Genomic DNA, 19244 nt, shown 5'->3' on the forward strand with positions numbered 1-19244 from the left:
ACCCTGACCTCATCAATAAAGCCATATTTCATTCAGTTCTATAGTCCAAGAGATTAAGAGTATACACTAAGACAGTATTAACTGGAAGCATGCAAGTGATTAACAGAATGAGGAAAAATATAAAAATAATGTTCCTATTACAAGAGGAATCTGCTTAAAAGACTTCCACAGTTAGAATTAGGAAATTAAAGCACTGTCACCACTGTCTTGGAAAAAAAGGTTGAAAGTAGTATTTATTCCAGTAAACTTCCAGTACAGATCCATCGCAACAAGTCAAACAACATTATAAACAAACTGTACTGAAAAAGACAGTGACAAGCAAAAGTTTTGTCATCACCAGCAGAGCCTCCCATCATAAGAATGAAAACATTCACCTAAAAACTGTTCACCTGCAGGCTGCAGAGCCTGTCAGTAAAACTACAGATGTATGAAGACATATGCCCCCTTTCGCCACATACCACTGTGGCAAATGAAATTGTGACCCTTAGCTCTATGCCCTGGTAAACAGAATCACCAGCTCCATAAATAAATAAGACGGATGCTCCATGTAGGGACCTGTTACAATTAGACCTGCGGAGATATGGGTCTATGGGGTAGCTCACATACAGGCTCCCAGGCCGGGGACAGGTCCTGCCTTATTTGGTGGAGCGGCGGGTGGGCTCAGAGGCGGTGGGAGGTGGCGGTGGGCCCCTGCGCTCCAAGTCCTCGATGTAGGACATGATGAGCTTCTGTCGCTCCTCTGGTACGCAGTCCAACACAAGGTAGCGCTTGTCATTCTGGAGAATCTTCTCAATGTCTCTAAGGTGCTGCTCCGACTCCTGTATAAGCTTTCTTGATCTGGAGGTGTTTGTTTCGAGAATGAACAAACAAAAAGCCTGTTTTATACAGTCTGCTGATGTTAAAGTGAATACAAGGCAAAATGGTGCGAAAAGTCTCCTGCTATTACTGTTCACACATTTAAGTTATACGTGGCTCCTTCTGTTTACACTTATTCATTTAGCAGATGCTTTTCTCCATCTCAGAGAAATACAATTTGTGCATTACATTAGGAGAGAGATATATATATAGTTGCATAGTGTTACAAACAGTGACATCTTCAAAGGTATGGACTTTTTCCCCTGTTAATCTCCTCCCGTAAATCTCATGTTCTTCACATATCCATCATCCAAAAACTGGATGCAAACCTGTGTTAACATGGTCAGCCAATAGATGTCAGTGAAATTCCACTAAACAGTGTACTAATCTGGGACCACCATAATTCAATTTATTGCCAGTGTTTACAGATTGTCTGGTGCTTGTGAGGGTAAGTGATTAACAAAAATATGAACATTTATGAGATGAATCGGTCAATCAGGACTGAATCTGAGCTTGTGAAAATGCATGTATTCTTGACATTTTAAAACTCAATTTTAATGCAGCTTGAAATTAATTAAAACAACAAAGCTGTATTTTTTATTCCTCAGGATATTTTATTCATTATAGCTGTAGCGAAGGTTTTTAAAGAACCTGGGCTGTAAACTGAGGGATGTGTGGGTGTGACTTTTATTAGTAAAATTGACTGTGGATTTACAAAAAAAAGGAAAAAACACAGTATACCAGTCCCAGTCACATAAGCTACGGAGGATATTAATTATATTAACATGTTTTAGTTTTACTAAAGAAAAACAAATAATCAAGATACAGAATTCCCTAATATTCTGATCGCGACAAGTGACCGGTTTCACCCACCTATACGTGATAAACTTTGTCTCTTTCAGAAGAGTTCTGAAGTCCGCTTTGGCTGTGATGTATTTGTCCTTAATATAATCTTCAAATTCTCTCTGTTTCTTCTACAGCATGAAAATGAGAAGCACAACAGTTAAGGAAACTGAAATGACAAATCTAAAAAAAAATCAAAAAGACAAGGCTGAATAAAATGTTACCCGATCGCTGCTGGAGAACTTAATACATCGAGGATCTTCTTTGATTACTTTTTTCACCTCTTTCCATGTTGTTGTCAGTGTGATCTAAAAACAAACAATGGCTTATGAGTGTAAATATTGTACAGATCGGTTAATTATGCATTGGGCACATTTTAAAGTCAATCCTTTAGTCAATGGTCAGTTAATTAAGGGTTTTTTCTTTTGGGTGAGTTTAGGGAGGTCTTGGACATACAGTCCTCCAGGTGTAGCAGTTTAGGCATGGGAGGGCCTCACCAAGGTAGTCTCATCCAATAGTTGGCGGAAATGCTCTTTTTTCTTCTTGGCAAGAGCTTCCACATGCTCATTGAAGAGCTTCTCTTTCTCGTCTCGCTCCAGTAGTGAGGCCGATTCCCACCGGTGGTCCTTTCGCAGGTTCCGCCGTGTGTCAGACCACGTAGCGTCTGATGACCTTACCTACCGCAGGTGTAGGAACATGGTTAATAACGAGCACAGAAACTTTTTGGTTGGGTTGCTGGTCCACCACCACCTCAGTATTTAAAGTTTATCCCCTTGGACAGCTTAATATCTTAATGAAACAATTCAGGTTAATAATATAACAACAGTCTTCCGGGTAACTGAACTAGCAATCTTGAGGTCACCGCTGCACTACCTTCAGCTCGAGATCATATCCACCGTGAGGACACACACCATATCAGACATGAGGGCCTTGAAGTGCTGGATGGCTTCCTCTCGTTTGTGCTGCTCTCTCTCGCGGTCAATCTCCTTGGTCTGCTCGGAACGGGCCTTCTGCACCTCCCGCTGCCTCTCGCGTAGGCTGGCCTCAATGCGGGCTTGTCGCTCCAGCTCCTTTTCCTTCTCAGAGTCCACGTTCTGAAATGTGAGGGGAAATATCACTAAACACAACAATCTGTGGGCTCTTGAATTACAGACTCTCACAATGTTGGTGTTTAAAAATATTTGTTAATGAGAAAATGCAGACAGTGCACAAAAGTTCCATGCTCAAGAACTAATAAAGTTACTGGACAAATATTAAAGTGTCTGTATGTCACGCCTCACCTTGGCCAGCTTCTCCACATACTGCTTATAGAGCTCCTCCCTCATGGCCGAGCTCTCCACGGCTTTGTAACGATGGTCACTCTCCAGCTTGTCCTTCACTTTACTCCAGCGCAGCTGGCCCTCAACGTGATGTTCGGCCAACAGCTCAAAGAAATCTTGCTTTACCTTTATTGGAAACAGAATATTTTTCAGCCAGGAGAACAATAAAGTTACAAGTCAAGGCAAGAAGTGGGATTTTGGATCTGATAGGGACCCTGGAATGGAGGTCTTCTAGCCTCCTTTGATGACAAAAAACTGCCTGCATTTCTAACAATGTAAACGCAGAACATGACAACTTATTTTTATGATTGAGACTCCAAAGCAAGTGTAAATATCATTTCTCATGTCCATGCTGTGTTGATAAGTCACTTGTAATCATTTCCTTCCAGATGAAGCCACATTTCAGGCTATACGGCAGTTCTACATTAGTCAGATAATAGTTTTAAATACTGGGATGGCTGAAGACTTCACATTGTTCATGATCATCCATTGACTTGTTTAGACATATCAGCCCTTACCTTCTCTCCTCGGTTTTTGGAATCCTCCTTCTCCTTCTTCCTGAGTGCTATCATAAACTCTATAAAGATTGCCTCCCGGTCTTTCATCTTCTCAATAGCCTTAAACCGTAAGTCCTTGGCATGCTTTGATGCAAACTCACTGAATGTTGTTCTGTAAAAAGAATACAGCAACATCCATAGCACTTTCACATCCAACTGATGCTAGACTGGTGTCAGATTGTAATCATCTTGGAAGTCATCCACACCAGGCACTGTTAAAATGCAAAATTTGTAGCTCACCTGGCATTTAACCTGGCCTCTTCCATCATCTTCCTAAAGTCCTCCTTGGCCTGCATGAGTTTGTTCTTCTTCTCTTTCCTCTCCTCCTCTGCTCGGGTCTTTACATACTGGTCAAAAACCTGCAACAGGCAATTCAGAATTTTACCCAAAGTGTTAAACCAGGGAATAAAAGATTTTTAGGTGCTTTGTTAATGTTTTTCATGTATTTTACAGTGAAACAGGCCTTTCAAGTGCTTTTCAGTGTTTTGCACTATGTAATTTGTCTCTTTTGTAGCATATGATAAATAGTTCACAAGATGAACTGGATACGACATAGCACATCTTTACCGGGATGTAAATAAAGATATTATTATTGTTCTCATTATTTAGTTAAGTGAGCCCGTCTTTACGTTCTTTACCTGCTTCCTTTCTTTTGGGTTAAGCAGGAGATAGCGTGGATCAAACACAATCTTGTGCAGCTCTTTCTCCCAGGTTGAGAAAGCTGAAACCTACAGTAAGAGAGAACAGGATGAACAACAGCAAACAATGATCACAGCAACACAGTCCAAAAACATTTCTATGCTCCTCATGATGGCATCAGTACATTTCAACACCAAAAGTCACCATCTCCAAATTATGGGTTAAATCTGACATTCTTCAAGGAACATTATAGGACATGAAAATGCTTAATCATAACCATGTTTGAAAACTGCTGATAGAACCTGTTGAAAAAACATCTAATCAAAATTGTTCAATGGTGAAATATCAAAAGGCAGAACAGAAATTGTAATTAGACATTACATCACAGCAGAAGGAATTTTTCCCCCCCCAAGTTAACCTCAATAGACAAAAATAACGATAAGGTACACTCGCCACTAGCCAACAGTGGATATGCATGAAGCATTTTTAAAAACCATTACATGTTAATAAAATGTAACGGTACCAACTTTTTGACATAAAGAAAAAAACAACATTAAAAGGCAAAAAACATATCTAAAGAAAGTGCAACGATTGTGAATTGACTCTACCTTTGCTGGCTTCCATTTAGATTTATGTGTAACATTACAGTACTGTGGGTGGATTGACGTGTTTTACCCCTCGCTCCAGCAACATGTCCCTGAACTGTTTTGCCCGCGACTCCAAAGGCACAATGGCACGATCTCGGGCGGCCTTGATTTCGGCATCCATTGCTGTCTCCTTCTCCGAGTCTGCCTCCTTCGCCTCCTCCTTCCTGCAAAAGGTTACGGACATATGTGATGTTTTTGTACCTGCTGGTACGCCACGGATTGTGGAGAAGTTCATGGGTGGGTGTTGGGGGGAGTGATCGGTGGGAATTTGTATCGGAGAAAGAGAAATGGCGGAATGTTTTGGCTTTCCAAAAACCTTTGGTACAATTGAAAGAAGAGCTGGACAGCGACCCAGTGAGGCACTTAGTAAACTCGGGGCAGCCGGTGCTACCATGCCAAACAAGTACTGGGCCTCCTCATTACAGGAAAAGGTGTCTCTCAGATTGGAACCGTCTACATGTAGAAATTTTAAATCCCAAAAATGTCTCTCTGCATCAGAATTGTATGACCTAAAAGAATTCATCAATCATTCTTCATTTTAAGAATGTAATTCCTACCACAGTCTAGAAGAAGGTCAAGCAAGGTAGTTACCTTGGAGGCCCATGTTGGTCTCACCAGTTCTACAGGCGTTCCCTTAAATATATTCTCCTGCGCAACAAGAACACTGTTTGGGGCAGGGAATGGCAAGCTGGAAGGGTACTGATTGGTAACACTGAGTGACGGAGTCTACCTGGACAGTGACGATGGGCAACTCCTATGGTCGGAGGAAGTCAGACCCACGTAAGGAACACAGAAATTCAGAACTGGATTTACTCAGGGTAGGCTGGATCAGATGTCAACATAATTTCATCTGGCTCAAAAAAATCAATTTGTATGCAGAGGTTATAAATGGGCATATAAGAGTTTGAACTAATTTAGTTCTCCATGCTTTGTTTTCATGCCAAAAAGGTGGACGTTAAAGGATCTCAGCACAGCCAGGCTGTACCAAAACCCCACTCTGAGGTGGGAGGGTGCTGAACTTACTTTCTTTTCTTGGCCTTAATTGGCTCATCTTCAAGTGCTTCCTCTGCTGCTGCCACAAGCTCCTCCTTACTGATCCCTGTGTTAGGGAACAGAGAGAGAGGACTATTACGTTCCCGGTTCTGCTTGAGTGTTCACCAGGCAACAGCTGAAAGGCCTCTGTGGTCTTACCCAACTTGTGGCTGCCTTCCAGACCTTTCTTGTGGGGAGGATCCTGGATGCTCTTGTCGACATCAGCACGGCCTACAAGCTCTTCAGGGCGGTCCCACATGGAAAGGCGGGTGGTGGGGTTATAGAAGAACACGCGATCGTCTCCAGTCCACACTATGCACCTGCCCAAACACGCAATACACAAAGAGAGGAAAGATCAATTTGGCTTACAAACTTATTATGACAGACCTATATAGATTTTATTTTTTGCTTAATTTTCTCTCTGCTTCCTCCTCAGTTTTGTTTTAAAACTTGCTAAGCTGCAGAAGAGTTAAGCACAGACTGATGGAACTAATATTACTCTTAACCAAGAGGGTCGTCTGACTAGCAAATGGGATTATAGCAGCAAGGCTTGTGCTTAGCAAGAGCGCCTTAGGTGAATGAGTCAAACTGGAAGGTGCAAATATTCAAACAAGTGCACAATGCTTCCTTAAGACATACTCCCAAGCCTGGGAGCTTGGAATCAAAGGATCAGTGCTGAAATAGCTTGAATTGTGTCTATCAGACACAAGGCTCTTTATTGCCTCTCACAGGTCCATTGCTCAAGAATCTGGCAGTAAGAATCAACTCAAGTCTCTGCTTCTTGTAGCACACTGAAGCCATAACCCAGTCCTGATGATACCTCCTGTTTAACATGAGCAGGATCTGACCATATCTCAAAATACAATCTAAAAAACTTCTTGTACAGGGGATGGCGATATCGCAACTGAACTACTGCAACTTTCGCCTGTCTGATCTTATGGCCTCTGCCCATTAAACCACCCAGCTGATTCAGAAAGTTGTTGCATGAGTTGTGTTTGATTTGCCAAAGCTCTTCTATACATCTTCCATTCTAACCTACTTCCAATGGCTTTATATTGCTATTCATATCCAGTCCAAGACTCTGGTTATAGGCTACAAAATGGTCAAAGGATCAGCACTCTGAAACCTCCAGGGGATGATCACTCCCTACATGTCAGCAAGAGTGCCACCTGGCTGCTTAGTAGTCCACTCACAAAAAGTGGAAAATGTAAAATCTGAAGGTTCTTGCTTTTGGCTATGATATGCTAGAATGAGCTCCTCTTTGGATCTCTTAACTGAATTAAAGCTATAAAAAAAAAAAAAAAACAACTGATACATGACCTGTAACAATCATGTCAATTTCTGATACATTCTACAGACAGGTACATAAGCTGGGCCAGCCAAAAACTGGTATTGGACAATCTACTGCATTTGAAAGCTCTACCAGGGGGTCCCTGGTATAGGGTTGGTGGCCACAGGTTTGGCTTTCTGTGCTGCTATCTCCTCCTCCGTCATCTCCTCCTCTTTTGGCTCCTGACAGAGAAGGGACAGAAAAAAAGACTTTCAGTAACATGAAAACTTGCTAGTTCTAGAAGAGATTTGCTTCCTCTATCAGACCTGAAACGTACTTCTTTGACCACTTTAGGAGGCTCCACTTGGGGCACCTCATTCTCCATGTCCATGGGCTCTGACTCTTCCAGCCGGTCCTTGTTCTTCTCTGTGTCCTTATCTGGGATGTACAAACAAAAGTTACTCTAATGTATCTAAGGTGGAAACAACTACTTTATAGAGAGGCTAGCAACAATGTGTGAATTTTACCCCACAGCAGATTAAGTTGTCAAATTAAGAATAGTCACTTTGACCATTAGGTCATTTGCTCACTAAGGTCAATATTTCTAAAGCTGTTTTGTTAAATACTAACCTTTCTAAACTTAAATTGAGTTCAGATGGTATAATGACAAAGTCAATATTTTGGAGGACCATTCTGAAAAAAGCCATTACTTTTTTAAATAAATGGTCAGGTTCTCTTTAGTTATTAACCTCACAAAAGCCCTCATCCAAAGTGTGCTACACAGCGAAAATTTCACACTTTACCCAATTATACAGCTGGGTATTAATTCAAGCAATTCAGTTTAGGTAAAGTACCTTGCTAAAGGGTACAACAGCAGTGCCCCTCGGTGGGACTTGAACCTGCAACCTTCTGGTCACAAGTCCACTTCCTTAACCACTACACCACCAGCTGCTCTCCTCCTTGAACACAGACTTTAAGGAGACATTCATAGTGTGAGGCATGAAAATCAACTTTGTGGATATGTAAAAAATATATAACATCTCCCATGCAGAAGATTTTTAAAAAGTAATACAATATTTTAACTTTTTTTTTAATTAGCATCCTTTTTTCCCTTTTATAAATTCTTAGATCATCTACCTTTTGGTCCTTGTGCATTAATGTAGCACTAATAAAAAAATATCCACGATCAAGTTATTGTGCCAATCTGCTGAAGCAAAAATAATGCAAAAACTATGTTTTAAGAAAGAGGATAACAGCACAACAGTACTTTTCAGTACAATTTGTTTTGGGCGAAAAAGGAAACAAAATTGATCGTTTTGGTATATAAGTACAACTTTTTATCCTATAAATACTAGAAATGAAGACTGTTTACTATACCAAAGTTCACCTAAAAGAATATTATTTAAAATAAACTAATCCATTTTATGAATAATTATAATGAAATTTAAGTTATGCACACCAAATAAATGAGTATTAAGTTAAGCAACTAAGATGACATAGTACTATTCATATTTTATCATTAATCTGAGGCGCCTGAAACAAATTTCAGATAAAAATCTAATTTGTAAATTTATATAGAGCAACTTAGAAGACACAATAAGCACAATTATGTATGGTAAAGTGCAAAACATTTATAAAGACCCTGCATACAGCTAACAATTGCTGACAATATTGAAAATCTTCCCTCCCCCAACCAATCATATAACCTTAATACTATTTGGCGACAGGGGAAACTGACTCATTCACAAGAATTTTCAGTAATTCAACTGAACTAACGGCTACAAGCAAAATAAAAAAAGCACAGTATTTGCATCCAAGTTTTAATCTCCTTCAGCAACTCCACAAGTAGCTACGCTACCAAGGAGACATGTCCAGAATCAGCCAGTTAGGAATGTTAGCAGTTGAATGGCAATGAGTTGCAAATTTTTCCTGTGCTGTGTCTGTGCAGTTAGCTTTCTAGAAACTGTGTACAGCATGGAAGTGTGCTGGGAAAACAGGAATCTATGTGGATGGAAATATTTAGCATCAAAATTGCTTTTGGTCCCACTTCTCTGCTGCAATACCATAGTAGACCTCTTCAGTTTCTAATAAGAAACCTTGCAGAAGCTTTGTTGCACAGATATATTTTAACTACAAAGTATTTTTGTAGATAACATGTAACAATCCATTCTTAATCCAGTACTAAAAACTTCTAATGATTTGAAAAAGTCCTTCCAATACTTTTTAAATAAAAATGTTTACAAAAAATCTTCCTTTACCAGCATGTGTCAGTTTGTACAATAAGGATGACACTTTAATAACTTAATACTGAACTTCCCCAGGGGATCAATAAAGTATCTATTGAGACTTTTTACAATGTGCACATTATACAGGTACTGAGGTTACGCATTTCAGCTCTTGCTTACCAATGATTCTCTCGGCAGCAAATGTATAACAATATGAGGAACTGAGAAGATCACCACGTGGAAATAGCCAAATGGATCAAACTCAGCACAAGGTCCTCAGTCACCCACTAAACCGCACTGAGATATGTACAGTTGCGTCACAGAGTCAAACTTGCAACCGATATGTTTTGCTGAACCCTTTGCTGTATTCTAGCGTGCATGGTGGAATTACCACAATTCCACAACCTGCAGAAATGTCCCTTTATACACACATACCTTTCTCCTTCAGCTCAAGGGGCCTGTCCCAAGTGGATTCCAAGGTGCGGTTGTTATAGTAGTAGGTCTTTCCATCAGCTGTCTTGTACTCGGACCATTCTGGGAGCGGCAAGGTGCCAGCGAGAGCAGCTGGTGTGGCCGTGATGGCAAGTTGTGGGTGCATCATGGGAACTAAGGGAGGGGCCATGCCTGAAAGCATACCTTAAAAGGGAGCAAAAAAAAAAAAATTGTGTTAAATTACAAATTTGTGTTCTGTGTCAAAATTTGCATCCCAAGACACCCTCTACAAGAAAACTTCTGCAGGACCACAGCCAACACGAAAATATAAATAATTTGTTGTAAACACAGGACTCTAGAGAGGCTGGTCTGTGTAATATTAAACATCTGACAATTAGAATTCCAAGAGTAGTTACATCAGGGGCAGCAGGTACTGTAGTCCTTAGAGCTGCCAATTTGCACTTGGACCAAGGTTTGAATCCCATGATTTGCTTAGAATTACTGATAAATAATAAAGATTATGAGGATAAAATGATAATGAAATGGGTATTGGAATACCACTGAAATTGTATAGAATATTTTTAATATACATTTGCTCTTAAACTAGTCTGAAAACATGATGCTTCGACCCATCTTATACTTAACCCATTTACAATCAAATAGCCTGCATTTATCACTTTAATTCTCGTGTCGTTTTGGAGGATCTAACCAAACAGATGAACACAGATAAGAAGTTAGTATCACATTCAGCATGCCACAAAACAACACACGACAATGTCACTGAACTTAGAATTAAAGGCACTACTGAAGAACAAAGTGAACAGAAAAAAAATGATAGTACAAATTTGGCTCCCTGGTGTAGAGCACGGGGCACTGACAACAGAGCTAAAGATAAATTGAGTGCAAAGGTATGTTAATGTACTATAAAATACAGCTAGTGAAGTTTCTGCCTTAGTCGCAGAAACTCAGGGATATCGTTCTTTAGGTTTAGAGATCCTGAAAGCTATCAGTAAACACACACAATATAACTGTTGTTGATAGTGTTCTTAAAAGCACGTAAGGGAAACTTACCAGAGCCAACTCTCTTATATAAGCAACGTAATAATAATTTTCTTACTTGTTTAGTGAAATTTAATGTCAAATTTTACTGAAAAAAGTTTCTCTCGGAACCACATGAATTCAAGAAGCTGCTCTTAAGACCAACTGGCAATGGCACATGTTGTGAGGACAGATATTTGAATATTAAAATTCAAGAATAAAACTGAAATCCAAAAGTACTGTAGACACAGCAACTACAAAAGTAAATACTGTCCACAGATCTAGCTGACAGCCCATATGTGTATGTATGCACATACAATAAATGAGCATATTTTCACAACATTCACTAACATGCCAACTAAATGAAGGATACCGACTGGAGATGTTCGAAAGAATTACCGTTCTTGTTGGGAGCGACTGTCTTTAAAAAAGGACTGCTTACTATCTGCATCATCGCTACACCTGCAAGAACGGACAAGCAAGCATACATTGGGTAGGGAAAAATAAAATAAATATGCCTGGTGCCAGGGTAGAACACACAAACTTACGGGGTGGTTCCATTACCATGGCTACCAGATGAGACACAAAGGCAGTAAGGCCATTTGAGCAGAGCTCAAACTCACGTCAGAACCTGACTGGTCCACAGTTTTACAAGAATAGGCTTGGCAGAACTTATTTTCCTTTTTAACAAATGTCACCAGAAATAAAGGGGTGGGAGGGTCTACACCAGATACAGAAACTGGATCAAATAAAGTAATAATAATCATCATAAAACCATGTTTACATTAAGAAACAAACTTGGTCAGCAACTAAACTAAAAATGCATGCAAGACTGCCCACTAATGGACAGATTACATGTTTTCTACTGCTCCTTCTGGGATTGGGTAGCAAACACTTTCCAAGGCTGATTAAAAAGTGCTGTGTTCGAAAGAAAACAAGATTAAACCAAACGGGTCTACAGAAAACAAGGAACTAAACAAAGACAAGTGTTGGGAGAAGACCACCAATGTATGATGACGGAAGCAGGGACAGAAGAGAAGATCAGCCTGCCTGGAGGGGCTGGGCTTACCGGGGAGCGGGATGTGCATCCCGGGCAGAGGCAGACGGAATGGAGGTACCACGACCGGAGGGAAGGCAGAGATGGTGGCGGCTGGCTGGGGCACAGCGTGAGGCAGTGCCGCTGGGAGGCTCGCTGGCAGGAGCTGTGGAGGTGGCATTGCCTGCACCGGGGTTACTGTGGCCGTCACCGTGGAAACGCTCACTGCTGCCACCGAGTTAACTCCAGCACTGGATGGTGTGGTAACCACGGGGTTCATTTCCAGAGCAGCTGTGCCTTATGAATCAAATAAAAGCAACTTAATATCTTAACTACTTGGAACACTGAGCAGTAAGTCAGACTGTAAAAGCAAATGTACATGTATAGTGAATAATTTAGCTGACGCTTTTCTCCAAAGCAACTTAGAGTGTTAGTCTACTTGGAATTATTTCCCCATTTAAAGAGCTGGGGGATTTTACTGGAGCAATTTAGGGTAAGTACCTTGCCCAAGAGTACTACAGGTGGAAGTGGGATTCGAATCTGCGACCTTCGGATCCAAAGGCAACAGCGCTAACTGCTATTCCACCAGCTGTCCCTCATTTAATTTAAAATTTCTTTAATTTCCTGTGCTGAACGACAGAGTAATTTAAACAATAGTGAACTAAATGTTCTTCGGTTTCATTAACAAAAAAGAAAAAGACTGACGAATTCATATTTTTAAGCCCACATTGAAATGAAACAGCATCTAGACTCGTGCCTAGTGCTAGATCAACAAAAATCACAACCAACAACTCTAACGAATTAGAATGCATGATAACTCAATAACCCAAACCACAGTAATGACACAGAAAAAAAATGGGCATTACCGATATCCATTCATCAGTGAAACATTTCCACAAATATGCCTGTTCAACTCTTGCCAGATAAACTGATGCTTTTACAGATTCCCTTTTGTAACACTTGATACGGGAGTACAGCTGGTCCATAACTATTAACATTGCCAACACTGAAGTGGAGATGCAGGAGTTATTCAAACCCAATAATGCACCAGGTGTTGAGGCTCTGAAAGGTCCACTGGTTGCTTGAGTCCTTATTTCTCAATTAAAACTTTAAAAAGTGTCCCATGTGTTACTGTACATTTCAAGGCTGACTAGATATGAGGTCCACAAACTTTGTGGTTCTGAAGCAAGTACTGGGAAGACTCAGAGAAGCACTTCTGCTTGATATTCATTCGGTACTCACTGGTGAGGGCCTGGGACACAGGTGGTGTGGAAATGCTGGTGGAGGTGGGGATGGCACTCAGGGTTGGGGAGGGGGCTTGTGAGGAAGCAGAACTGGCTGCGACGCTGGCTGCTGGGAGGCTGCTGGGAGAAGCAGCTGCCGCCTGGGTTGCCACCAAAGGGTTGAGCTCCGACTGTTGGATAACCTTGACTCCCTCCGGCTTGCTCCATGCCGACTCCCTGGTCCTGGCATTGTAGTAATACACCTGAAGGGAAAAGAGGGAAAGGTAGCAGAATCACAGTTCACTGTTATGATCAAACATGGTCAAACACAGAAACAGTATCAGTTTTCTCTCATCACCTTGTATACCCCCCCACTGCCTAGCAAATTTAAAAAATTAATCTGCATGATACGGCACTGGGATTCACAGAAATGCATTCCTCACATTTATTGCCACATGTAGCAATAAACCAACAAACCTACACAGTGCTTTATGAAAGGGTCATTATAAAATTGATCTGGCAGTTAACGTTTTAAACTCGACACCCATGAAAGACTGCATTTGTACGATAGGTACAGACTAGTGAATTATCAAGAACACAGACTGAAATGCTGAAGAAAGCGACATTGAAAACGGGCATCTGGATTAATTCAGACAAAACTCTTGACCTTTCCTTCCGGTGTTTTGTTCTCCACCCAGATCTCCTCGGTGGGCGGCAATGTGGGGGCTCCTGGTGTGGGCACAGGAGGCATTCCAGGAGGGAACATCATCCCAGGGGGTGGGGGCATGCTACCCATTGGCGGGGGCATAAATGGTGGTCTCTGACAAAACATGATCACTTTATAACTAGAAAGCTCCCCATTCAGTGAATAAAATCCCTTTCTTTAAAAGAAAGGCTTAATTACAACCGACACCTGAAGGAGATAAAATTCAACAAACGTTTTATTATTAAGAATAATAAAAATTGATCTACCAATAATAACCTGCCATTTCAGCTGTTACACTGACAATGTATGGTCATGATTGAACGAGACTGTCAAAGTCATGCAATGTTCTTCCAGTTTTGACACTAAGTGTATTCTACAGTTTTCTAAACAACTCTAGTAAGCGTTAATATTATTTTCACTTTGTTCTTAGCATGTTGAATCACTGCTTTGAATCAATAGCTGGGGGTGGGAATTGTGCTCTCAGGAATCACAATGCAGAGTTGACCACATTTTTTCAAGATAGCATATTTACCAAAGCTGAATGACAGCAAAACAGGAAAAAAAAATGCAACTCTACTACAATAATAAGCTGACCAAATCATAGAACGGTGTGTATTTTCTGTGTATTTTCACAAGGCATTGTAGCGATTTTTCATTGTATGGGACTGCATGACATCAAAGATAAGTGTAACAGCTTTCATTAGGAAACAGGGTCATCAGTATCGACTGAAGTCATAACCCATAGGAAGGGTATGTATGGCTTTAATACCTTTAACTTTCTATTATCTTTCATCAAGGTGCTCAGTATACAGTTACAGTAAGAACACCGTGCTGTATAAATGTGTACATAATTGCAAAGTTCATTATCCAGCATTAAGTCACCATGGGCCAAAATAAAAAAAAGAATCCAGCTGAAAAAAGGCTAATAAATTACGAAAAACAACAACAGGCTGAATATGCAGCAAGTTAACCGTCAGTACCTGCAGATGTGGAGGCCCCAGCGGCGGGGGCATAGGTGGCATGCTGGGGTCAAAGGATGGGTGCCCAAATGGGGGGCGTGGTGGAGGTGGGGGGCCCCTCATTAAGCCAAATGGAGGAGGAGGGGGTCTCAGCAGAGGTGGGGGGCCACGCATTACCGGGCTGGGCTGTGGAGCAGGGGTGCGGAATTGCAGAGCCTGCTGCTGTTCCATCCTGGATGGGGAGGACGGATAAATTAAAAATGAAAACAAGAAAATTCACACAAAAGTTAAAAAGCAAACAGGACAACAGGTGTCGCAGTAGTTAGGACTATTGCCTCATTTCGGGCAGCACGATGGCACAGCGAGTGGCGTTGTTGTCCCACAATGCCTGGGTGGTGCAAGAGGACGTGGGTTTGATCCCTGCACAGTCTGTGTGGCGTTTGCATGTTCTCCCCATCTGTGTGTGAGTTTCTTCTGGGTGCTCTGGTTTCCTCCCACACTCCAAAGACATGCTGTTCAGGTTCACCCATAGTGTGTGAGTGACAGAGTGAGTGTGTGTGTGTGTTCCACTGATGTATGGATGAGTGACCCAGTGTAAGTAGTGTATCTAGCAGCGTAAGTCACCGCGGTGAATAAGGTGTATGGGCTGATAACACTACATAGAGTTCATTGGAAGTTGCTTTGGAGAAAAGTTTCTGATAAATAAATAAATGTAATCTCAAGGTTCTCGGGCTGGAACACCTTCAGTCAAGGCACTTAACATGGATTTATACAGTAAAAATACCTTTCTCTAAAGATTTATCTGACCATTTTCTCCAAAGTGACTTACTATGTTAGTCTACTTACAATTAATAATTATTTATCCATGGACACAGCTGGGTAATTTTTACCGGAGCAATTTCAGGTAAGTACCTTGCTCAAGCCAGGTACTCTACAGCTGGAAGCAAGACTTGAACCTGCAACCTTTCGGTCCAAAGGCAACCAGCTGTAACCACTACACTACCAGCTGCCCCAGTAAATGGAAACTGGAAAACTCTTATGAAGTTGGTTGATTGAAAGTGTAAATCAATGACCTTGAACAAAGGTGCCACCAGCTGAATGAAGTTGATATAACAATTTAATTATAATCATGTCAGCCTGGTGGATGGATCAGCTCAACCTTCAGCCTTCAGGGGAAAAGTGCTCCATGAAAAGGGTGAAATCGACAAGGTCCAAGGAGGTCGAGAGGAACACACACATAGCAGCCACTGCTTTCAGAGGCAGTATTTTTACCTGAGACGTGATGTGAAAAAAACACAGTGATTTTTTCAAAACGAACCACATGATGAGACTCATCAAAAACGATAGAAATTATGCTTTTCCATACTCCTTTAGAACCCAAAGTCGAGTTAATGCGCACCCTGAAGACGGACACGAGATGGAAATAAAGTTCCCGAGTAGCACAACTCGAAATATTTCATTTTAAATGCATAAATTTTTTATGGGTTTTCGTGGCGTTTCCACCGCCCCCCCCTCTCTGCTCTGCCGCGCGCTGTGTGTTTTACACCTCCGAGCGTTACTGTTCATTTCGAACGGAAAAAAAGGCTCTTGCACCGGCTGTGAACGTTCGTGGTGTACAGCGTTACCCCACTGCGCCCTTTCCTGCGCGTCTGCCGCCTCACCCGTTCGCGCTGAAGCCAATACCGTCTTCTTCTGCGTGGTCCGCCATTACAGGAGCTTCGGGATGGCGCCTTGACCTTCCCATGAACCCCTTCGTTGTCACATGGATGAAAGCTATTGGCTGTGAGACATGTCAATCAGACTACGATCCCGGTTCTCTGCGTAATCGCACACTGGATTGGCCAAGATTCCTGTCACTCATTCAATGTAGGCTGACCTATTCCTTTGTGGTTTGTAACGATCGGGTTCTCTTAGTTACAACAGGATGTTATGGGTTTCGCCTAAAATGCAGTTTTAAGGACACTGTTTACCACTTGAACGTGTTGAAATTGAATTTCGCACTTAGAAATTTACATTACTACATAAATCACGGCATTTATGATTTTATAAATTAGTTCCCTATTGACCAACTGAATTTTATTGTGTAAACAGGGACAACTGTAATTGAGGGCTTGGCCTTGCGCCTGTGCTTCCTGGATAGGCTCCGGATGACCAGGACCCTGACTTGGAAAAGCGGCTAATTAAAATTAATCTAAGTGTTAGTAAGTAGGGACAATGGTGCTCAAGGAATATGACACTCTTGGCAACACACAAAGACATTGAACTCTGTGTCTGATTTAATTTTTGGGAATATTACGTTGGGCACAGATTGCAAAAATCACTGTTCTGAAAAGTGGAATGTGCACTCTGTTGTAGCCCTGTATTCTCTGCCCTTGGATTACATCGCTTGTAATAATTGTAACCTTAATATTTGTAAGTCAGTTAAATGAATAAATGTAAAAATTGGCATTTATTTATCAGACACTTTTCTCCAAAGCGACTTCCAGTGAACTCTATGTAGTGCTATCAGCCCACACACCTTATTCCCCATGGTGACTTACACTGCTAGATACACTACTTACAATGGGTCACTCATCAGTGGAACACACACACTCTCTCTGTCACTCACACACTATGGGGGAACCTGAACAGCATGTCTCTGGAATGTGGGAGGAAACCAGAGCACCCAAAGACTTACACTGCTAGATACGCTACTTACACTGGGTCACTCATCCATACATCAGTGGAACACCCACACTCTCTCCGTCACTCACGCACTATGGGTGAACCCAGAACAGCATGTATTTGGACTGTGGGAGGAAACCAGAGCACCCAGAAGAAACCCACACGGACACAGGGAGAACATGCAAACTCCACACAGACCGAGCAAGGATCCCACGTCCTCTCGCACCACCCAGGGGCTGTGAGACAGCAGCACTGCTCGCTGTGCCACCACACTCCCTATACATCTTATACATTTTATAGTTTAACCATCGACACCAGGATTTCTCTGATAAAAGGCAGAGCAAAATGTTCTGGGGAAAATTTTATGTTGCCTGTTTTGAAACAACCAACTTTTCTTCAGTCAGACTACTGTGACAATTTCAATCAGTCCAGTGGGGAAAAAAAATATGTGGACAAACTAGTAAAAACTCTTAAGAAATAATGGAACTAAGCAAAGACAATATTGAGATGACAGAAACTGCACAATATTCATTCACTACAGCACATATAGAGAACCCAACTGGTAAGCATAAAGTTTCTTTAAAACTGCACATTATATAAGATATAATATTAAACTACTAGTTAATGAAATAGTTGAACTCTGATTTCAGTGTAACTCATGTTTTCTTACAACACAATAACTTGGTATTCTGGTTTATAATGATTTACACCCCTTAGGTAGCACACTTTTGTCAACAAAAACAACATTTATCTTATCTACTATCATCTTACATTTTTCTTCAAAGCAACCTACATTATTATATAGACAGTTGGGTAATTTTATTGGAACAATTTCAGGTAAGTACCTTGCTCAAGGACATTACAGCTTGAGATGGGATCCAAACCTGCAGCCTTTTGGTCCAAAGGCAGCAGCAGCAGAATTAACTCGTTCAATCACAGCAGTCTCAGTAGTGAAAGCTCCTCCTTGACATCATTGGCAGTTACATTGACCGTCTTCTGCTGCTCTGTGTTGTCTGAGATGGATGGAAAACACAGAGCAGCTCTAACCACTATGCTACCATCCATCCATCCAGCTTTCCATTAATAATTTGTGAACCAGCTGTCCAGTAAATTAATTTTTTATTATTCTGAATAATAATGAAGCTGATTCCGAACGACACTGTTTCAGGGTTGTGCAGAAACTGCACAGTATGATGAAAAGGGACGCATTTCCCATTGTACGGGATTGGTACACAGCGCCTCTAACGCGACAGCCGTTGCACCCATTACACGTCATGTGGCTCCCTCTTGTGGTTGGAAGCGGTATTTTAGTAGAACACAATTTCCACAGTCGCTCACATCATGAGAATATATTTAACCAAGAAGCCTCTGCATACAGGCTGAATTTATGTATAATATCATTTGCTTAGGTGTGATACATAAACACAGCTGAGGATCAGACCATTTTACAAACTGGTACTTTACAGCATTTGCTAGAATTTTTTTCTGCCACTATTATGGCAGGACTCTCCAGTGGGTCTTGGGTTCGAGTCCCGCTTGGGATGCCTTGCGATGGGCTGGCGTCTCGTCCTGGGTTTGTCCCCTCCCCCTCCGGCCTTACGCCCTGTGTTGCCGGGTCAGACTCCGGCTCCCCGCGACCCCGTATGGGACAAGCGGTTCAGACGATGTGTATGTGTGCATTCATGTTGTTTACTGGAAAGCATAAGGAATGCAGAACAATTGTGAATTATTATCCTTGTGGTCCTGGGATGCAGAATTTCTTCTATACTCTATATGCATGGTTAAGTCTGGGGGACAGC

General features: G+C 41.5%; 1 protein-coding gene across 2 annotated transcripts; it reads right to left on the reverse strand.

Moving 5' to 3' along the window:
* Positions 1-184: 184 nt before the first annotated feature.
* Positions 185-16524, reverse strand: LOC108934332 (transcription elongation regulator 1-like). 2 transcript variants are annotated; one of them, XM_018751964.2, is made up of 21 exons: positions 16443-16524; positions 14803-15013; positions 13784-13936; positions 13136-13379; positions 11927-12190; positions 11257-11319; positions 9823-10023; positions 7500-7600; positions 7316-7404; positions 6052-6212; positions 5884-5959; positions 4889-5024; positions 4213-4302; positions 3815-3933; positions 3536-3686; positions 2979-3143; positions 2610-2792; positions 2196-2375; positions 1923-2006; positions 1729-1829; positions 185-837 (listed from the first exon to the last, which is right to left on the reverse strand). In XM_018751964.2, exons 1-21 carry the CDS (start codon positions 16487-16489, stop codon positions 636-638), a joined length of 3021 nt encoding a protein of 1006 aa, XP_018607480.1. In that variant the 5' UTR covers positions 16490-16524; the 3' UTR covers positions 185-635. The 2 variants fall into 2 exon arrangements, with proteins under 2 accessions (XP_018607480.1, XP_018607481.1); XM_018751965.2 differs by lacking the exon at positions 11257-11319 and having other exon boundaries at positions 190-837.
* Between the last annotated feature and the right edge of the window lie 2720 nt (positions 16525-19244).

Source organism: Scleropages formosus, chromosome 4 (assembly GCF_900964775.1).
Source record: "Scleropages formosus chromosome 4, fSclFor1.1, whole genome shotgun sequence".
Classification (NCBI taxonomy): Eukaryota; Metazoa; Chordata; class Actinopteri; order Osteoglossiformes; family Osteoglossidae; genus Scleropages; species Scleropages formosus.

Excerpts from the sequence above, each read along its gene's own strand:
- LOC108934332 (XM_018751964.2), bottom strand. The coding sequence starts at position 16,489 with ATGGCGGACCACGCAGAAGAAGACGGTATTGGCTTCAGCGCGAACGG. Across the intron at positions 13,380-13,783 it reads ACAAAACACCGGAAGGAAAG|GTGTATTACTACAATGCCAG; the intron begins GTCAAGAGTTTT and ends TTTTCCCTTCAG. Across the intron at positions 5,025-5,883 it reads ATTAAGGCCAAGAAAAGAAA|GAAGGAGGAGGCGAAGGAGG; the intron begins GTAAGTTCAGCA and ends AACCTTTTGCAG.